Raw genomic sequence first — 7,629 nt, forward strand, 5'->3', positions numbered from 1 at the left:
CGACATCCCAGGAACCTGACGAAACGTCTTTGCACTGACTGGAGATGATGAATCTGGCAGAGCTGATATGGAGACCAAACCACAGAGGCATATTCAAGTAACTGGCGGACAAGGGACTTGTAGAGAATCGTAGAAGCATGGGTATTCAAGCCATGTTTTGAAGAACGAAGGACCAAACCAAGCATACGAGAGGCCCTGGAGCAGACTTGACTGATGTGGGGACCAAACTCAAAAGAAGAGTCAATAAAAACACCAAGGTCCTTGATGGTATTGCATCTCTCCACCCGGTCGCCACCGAGAAAGTAGTCTGCTACCACTGGATTTAATTTCCTATTGAACGTTATCAACTTGGTCTTGGAAGGATTTACAGTCATATTATTCACACGACACCAGTCAAAAACATCGTCAAGAGCATCCTGCAGAGACTGACAATCATTCCGAGATGCAACCTCCACGTGGCGGTAAACACGATACGTGTCGAGTGCAACATTGCACGCGGTTCCTTTCAAAATGGTATGGAAGGACACGTGTTTTACCCCGAAGTGGCTCCCGGGTATAAAATAGTTGAGAAACCGAGCACTGTCATCTATTTACCGGTGAACGTCCGCAGGGTGAACAATATAGAGGTCTCTCTCAGAGACCAAAACGACGATTTAATCAACTTTAGAAACGAACCCGTCTCGTTACGCTTGCACATTAGGAAGCGGCAATGGGTCTAGTATTTATAGAAGTGTCTGCTCAGGCATTGGCCAGTAAACACCGGAAGACGGTAGTGTTAACATCGCGAAACATTTGGTTTCTAGCGTCACTGGGGTTGAAATATGGCGCTACTGGCAATAGAGTCGGCCGCAGAGTATGATGAAGCTGTTACAGGTTGGGAGTTTCACTCTCATAAACCTTACGCCTCGTCAACTCTGAAAAACAACGACGAAATCAGAATTCCGATAAGTCAACAGGATATAATTACGGCGCCGTTCGAAAGCAGTATACACATCACTGGTGAAGTGAGTGCCAAGAAAGTTGACGGGAGTGAGGCCAGTATTTCACTAATAAACAATGCCATCGCATTTTTATTCGACGATGTAAGGTACGAGATAGGCGGAATAGAGGTTGACAGGACGAAAAATGTAGGTATAACGAGTACTATAAAAGGACTACTCTCCATTAGGGATGAAGAACAAAAGTGTCTCGTAAACGCGTGCTGGCTCGATCCCAATAAGACCAGTGAGGCCGGTGATGTTACATATTCGGTGCGTCTGAAACTGTTGCTGGGTTTTGCCGAAGATTACAAGAGAATTGTTGCGAATGTTAAGCAAGAGCTTGTTCTCTTGAGGTCGGCTACGGATATTAACGCCGTTATCTCACCGGACGCGTCAAACCTCGACTTTCAGATTACATCGCTCGAGTGGCGTGTACCACATGTTGTTACAGTGTCAGATAGTTACAAATTAAAATTACTGCGCGTGATTGAGAAAGATACTTTAATTCACCTACCGTATCGGTCCTGGGAACTTCACGAATATCCTTCACTACCGCAAACAACTCGCCAGAGCTGGACAATAAAAACGAGTTCGCTAATTGAAAAGCCTCGGTACGTGGTGCTGGCCTTTCAGACCGGTAGAAAGAACGACCTAAGAAAGGACGCCTCTACTTTTGACCGTTGTGCCCTGACGAATGGTAAACGTTATCTGAATTCACAGTACTACCCTTACGACAATGTCCACGGCGATCTCTGTATATTTTACGACATGTGCACACGATTCCAAAGTTCGTACTATCAAAAACCAGGGTCTCCGCTGATTGACTCTAAAACATTCAAGTCTCATGTGCCTCTGTACGTGATTGATTGTTGCAAGCAGAACGATTCAATCAAGTCGGGACCTGTAGATGTTAGATTGGAATTTGAAGCTAAGAAGAATTTTCCGGAAAACACAGCTGCATACTGTCTCCTACTGCATGACTCCCACATGGAGTACACAGTGCTCACTGGTGCGGTACAACTTATAATGTAGGAGCGGTGGTGGTGGGGTGAACTCATATAAATAGCTAATTTTTTTACGTGTGTCTCATTCTGTGTCATGGAGAAGCTAAACAGTTTTCTAAACGAGCCTGACTCGGTCGAGGCGACTCGATACCTAACATTAAAGAACGAACTACTCTACAAGGTCGAGGGCATGCGAAGACTCTTTGCTCGCTTTAGACCTACAGTTAGAGTACCCAGTGACTCTTATAGATACGGCCATTTCAAGGAATGCGCGTGGGCACGACCCGAAGCTACGTCAGGTCCTGACACTTGTCAGTGCCACTATATGGATTCATACATTAGGGGTTCGATTACGATTTTGGATCAGTTAGCTTAAAAGAACGACCCGTTTCTTTCGAGATTACAGGCTCTACTTGAACCCTTCCGTGATACCGCAACACAAGGGCTGTATTCTTAGGGTGGGGGTAATTGTATAAATTGGGGGTCTCCGGTGCTGGAATTCATTAGCTCTCATCCACTCGGTGAAGTAGAACATTCAAAATGGGCATCGAAGCGTATGTAACTGTTTACATTTACAAAAACGGGGAATTATTAACTAAAGACCACATTGATTGCCACAAGTTTTCTTCCAATGCCGGTATATATGATGTGAAGGACTACGACCAAATTAGGGTTAGGTATTCCTCAGAATACGATTCAGACTTTGACTCAGACGAAGAGGAGGAAGAGGAGGAGGACTTAGACGCGGAAACGGAACCCTTACTTCGTTAATTTGCTGCTTTCCATTGATCAAAATAAGCACGTCGCTGACTGGTTTAAATTGGATGGTATATAAGGGGGTAGTGTGAAGGGCTACCGTCAGACGGGACCATGCAGGCTTCGGTGATGGACGTGGAACCTGCGAAGGTTCCCAGGCGTAAGGAACGCATAAATTCGTTAACGGGTATTTTCCTAAAGTCGGTTTACTTTTTAGGTCGCGATCTGTCAAAGTGTGTAATTGTGGGGTTGTTTAAAGACAGAGGCGATTCTCTCGGGGTGCTCTTCCATTGTGAGAAGGGGTGCGTTTACTGGTCGCACGATGTGTTTAATCAGTTTGCTCCAAATTTCAACTGTATCACTCAAGCTTCGGAGACCTGACAGAGGTTGTATATCAAGGTGGACAGTGGGGAAGATGTCAGGGGTTCGAACGTTTTTGGTAAAATGCATGTGTATTTCTATGACGGGGAACATTCTTTAACGCTTAACAAGACCGAGTGGGTTCAGTTCGTTAACAACCTTCCGTCGGTCTACATCGCACTACGAGATCTCTTTTAGATCGAGGTGACGGCTAAGACTGTTGATCGGTGTCTGCTGGCTGGTGAGAAGGAGCAGGAGGAGGTGGAGTCCCATAGCTCACAGGCTATCTCTCGAGGTTGAACTTTTTAAACGGTGGCCAAATGGAGGCGATAGTGGAGTTTCATGCGTTCAAGGATAATGAGAACCGGTTTATTGTAAAAGAGTTTGTTGTGGTCAGTCATCTGTTTCGCTCACACATAGTGTTCAAACCCCCGTACAGCGTAACGGAATTAAATTCAAAAGCGGCTAGAACCGCCCGTTGGTTGGAGCGTCACTTTCATCATATTAATTGGAATGACGGAGGGATCCCTTTTGACGATGATATCGTCCGCGCTCTCTGTAAACCCTTCGCTACTGTATATACTACGGGGTTAGAAAAAGTTCGATTTTTGTCTTGTTTTCATGATAACGTAGTTGATAGGAATGTTGTAGATAGTAAGGAGGCTATTGTTTCCGATACTCACTGTATTTTGCCTCAACATAATAGTGACTTCACTTATGCTTGTGCTTTAAAAAAGGCTCTAGGGCGGGGTGTGACCGAATCTGTGTGGTAAGCTCCTAAGGCTGGCGTAAAACCTGTAAGGCCTGGGTTTTTCAACTGCTCTTACGGCAGGCCTAAACTCCGTAAGTCCGGGGGCGGTTGTGTGTGTGTGTGTGTGTGTTTGGATACCTCTATGACAGGCCCAACCTCCGTAAGTCCAGGGGTACGAGCCTCGCTCTAGTTGGTAAAGAAAAGCATGTAAAAAAATATACTAAAAAACCAAATGTTTCTTTGCGAGTGTTTTACGGGTTGCATCGAAAGGCTTCTCCGAGTAAAGCGGCTTGTTACACTAGCAAGGATTACGAAAAAGTACAAAAGTTGTAAAATAAAAACAAAAAGATATGTTGGGAGGTAGCAAATTTGTTATGGAGTGGCTACCACCGTAAAGGGCGATGGTTGGGGCTCTTTACACACACGTGGATAGGCCTACTGGGGAAGGAGCCACGTAAAAAAATCTCCTAACGTGCCTAAGACCTGACCTCATGGGTGGTGTGGAACATAGGTCACGTTGCAACAAGGAAAACCGCACGTGTGGTGGGGGGTACGCAGCGCTTGCATATAAGCGACTGCTGCAAATGCATCCAGAATTGCGCAATCATGTACCGTTGCGAGCACCTTGTGTTGGCATTATCCGTGGGAGTCATGGCTGTGTCTGCGGCCTTGGTAACGATCCTCTGCCGCGCACGCCGGCCTCCCGAAGTCGGCTACACTCCCTTGGTGCTGCTACTGGTGGTCATCCTTGTCGTCGCTGCACCCCTCGTTGCTGGTGACGACGACGAGCCGCCTCCACGGAAAGTCCCTCGATTGGTGGTAATGTTATTATTATTATAGAATTAATAACTAGATTCCGTTTTATCCGATTGGATACAATTTGTTTTCTGTTTTGAAGGGCGACGACGATGACTCTCAGCCGGATCCCCAACCCGATGTCCAGGACTCCCCGTTGTCGCCTGACCCTAATAATAGTAATGAGGTACGTGTGCGCTAGTGTTGGTTTTGTGTTTGTATGAGTGTTTGTTTGCGCTAAGGGTTGAATTGTTTTTCTCTTTACCAGATGTATGACTCGGATGCCACCGTGGAGAACCTGTTTACCTCTGTAAGTACAATTGGATTCCTTGTTTTGTCCGTCTCGTGTTTTTTTGCTATTTTGCTACGATTTGCTTTGTTTTTTTTGCAGTCTCCTGACCCGTGGGCTTTTGGGCCGAGGCCGAGGCAGAGGCCTCTCAATGACACTGCGGTTGAGGACCTTCTGTTGGGACTCTGGGAAGTGTTGGAGGCTGCCCTCACGGGTATACCTCTACCATCCTCCATCACCGCCCCAGGCCGCAGCCCACAGGATCCCTCTCCAGTTGATGCCGCTTCCTCAGCCGCGGCGACTTCCGAGGATAAATATCGTCCCGGCCCAGGCCCCCTCGACGTCCCGGTCCTCTGGTGGGTCTAATGTAGCGACCGTCGCCCCGGCCCAGGCCCCCTCGACGTCCCGGTCCTCTGCAGGGTCCAATGTCGACTCTGCCCAACCCTATACCTCAACGAGTCGAACCGGCGCTTGTAGAAGGGTAAGTGTCCACCGGTATTAGTGGTAGTAGTAGTAAGTTGTAGTAGTAGTAGTGATATCTTACTTGCTTTTCAGTCCCCTACAGCTGCATCAGGAGTGGGTGTAGCACGGCAGAGGATACGGGAACTGGTGCTGGACCATTTCCTTCAGGTATTTTATTTTCGTTGTTCGAGAAAGAGTAATGTTCTCATCGTATTGAGGCGGGCTACTACACATTTTTTGTTTTGTTCCGCAGACGCACGCTCCCGTGGAGTGCACCGTGGGGGCGTTGGTTGCGATGTCCACCCTGAGGGCCGAGCTCAGGGATATACTCTGGCTCGTCGACCATCTTCTCGACGAGACGCCCCGTGACCAGAGCCTCGTGATAGCGTACGCACTTTGGAGGGAAGTGCGCTCGTCGTTCGAGGGTCTGCTCAACGGCATTGGCGAGAGCATGGAGTCGGCTGTCCCGAGGGATCCCGACGACATCGACCCTGAGGAACCGTCGCCCCCGGGTATGCACGTTCGCTGCTGTGTCTGTATGGACAGATTGCCGACGGTAGGGTTGAGGCCTTGTGGACACACTCTGTGCCCACAATGTACCCATAGACTCTTACGTTGTCCAATCTGTCGGGTGATCATCCACGGGAGAATGCCATTATTTTTATCTTAAATTAGTTTTATTTAAAATAAACAAGTTTTGTTTGCCATGTAAGTAGTTGGTTTTTCAAAGTTCCCGCCACTTTTTTTTGGTTCCCGCCATTTTTTTTTGTTCCCGAAATTTTTTTTTGTTCCCGCCAATTTTTTTGAGGCTAGGGAATTTTTCCCGCGTATGAGGGAACTTTCCCGCGTATGAGGGTATTTTTCCCGCCCTCAAGGGATTTTTCCCGCTTGTTCCCGCCAAACCGCGACATGGGCACCGCCATCTTGGATCACGTGACCTGCTCTCGACCAATCAGAACGCGGGGCTATCCTTCAGGGTAGACTACTCGTGGGCCACGCTCCACCTCCATTTCCGAGTCGACCGTGTCGTCCTTTCTTCGGCTCTTCTGGGGAATTGCCGGTGCAGAGGCCGCCTGTCGCTTCTGCAGGGACGCGGTGGGTCGCAGGGATGGCTCAGAGAGAGTACCAGGCGAGGCCGACTCCGTAGACTGGGCCACTGGGTGGAAGAGCCCCGGTGAGTTGGGGTGGCCTTTAAGAAGGCCTTTTTGGGCAGTTGACCGGCTCAGGTTTCCCTGTCTCTCGGTCGCCGCACCCTGGCAGCTTTCCGGGGTAGTCCGCAATATTTTTGTTGGCCAGAGTAGCAGTGCAGTACAGGGATCCCGCGGCCCGGTCGACTGACCGGTGCGGGCTCACCTGGCACTTCGCACGACAGGACACCGGTAAATTCCGGACTTCACCCGGGCCCAGTAAAACTGTCCCGGGTGGTATAAGGTTACTAACCTCATACTGGAGTCCGTGTGCCGGGCATCCACGAGGGAGGTCACGGCAGGTAGTTTCAGACCTTTAGAAAGGCCTTTCTGGGTGACAGGGTCGGTCTTCGACATCGCGCTGTCCAGGAGGGCCGCTAACGTTGTCGGGAGTGTCTGCCTGTCACCAGGGTACGGCGGAGCAGACTCCTCGATGTCTATTGTAGAACTTCTTGCTGGTAGAATATCGCTGGAAGAGCTACAGATGTTCACTCGTCTACGTCTCGGAGCAGAATGAATATGCTGAGATGAGATGAAGATCGGTTTTGTTGTTGTTGTTGCTACATGTGTGGTTTGGGTGAAAAACACAGACTCGGTGGTGTCGCGCGCCATGCGGAGATCCCACGAGCTACGAACTAAGTTGGCATTCCAATCTGTTTATCTGCTCATCTTCCGGTCCCGACCTACGTTTTATTTCCTGGCCACATCGGCTGATGACTCGATACACCCAGTTCATAAATAGTCCTTAATATTTTGGACACTTGTTGTCCAACAACCATTCCCTTTTGAAGTTCTTGATCAATTTAAGGTAGCCTATACGAACAACAAAATTATAATGTAAATTAATTTGTACGATTTTTTAATAGCTTGGAACCCAATTCACATTCCAGATGTTGAAGTTCACACTAAAAATACTTAATGGGAAGCCCATTGTGTGGTATATGGTTTAACACTGCTTTTCTCCACTGATACCTTTGGTACAATAAAAAATGAAAATTGTTACAACCGCTTTCAAGACAAATTTAAGATTTTGAATGCATTTTAA

General features: G+C 48.1%; 1 protein-coding gene across 1 annotated transcript; it reads left to right on the forward strand.

The window, feature by feature from the left end:
- Positions 1 to 821: 821 nt before the first annotated feature.
- LOC124370179 lies at positions 822 to 2,012 on the forward strand. The gene has a single exon (XM_046828471.1). The coding sequence runs from the start codon at positions 822 to 824 to the stop codon at positions 2,010 to 2,012; it is 1,191 nt and encodes a 396-aa protein (XP_046684427.1).
- The last annotated feature ends 5,617 nt before the right edge of the window (positions 2,013 to 7,629 follow it).

This window comes from Homalodisca vitripennis, unplaced genomic scaffold (assembly GCF_021130785.1).
Source record: "Homalodisca vitripennis isolate AUS2020 unplaced genomic scaffold, UT_GWSS_2.1 ScUCBcl_1;HRSCAF=141, whole genome shotgun sequence".
Classification (NCBI taxonomy): domain Eukaryota; kingdom Metazoa; phylum Arthropoda; class Insecta; order Hemiptera; family Cicadellidae; genus Homalodisca; species Homalodisca vitripennis.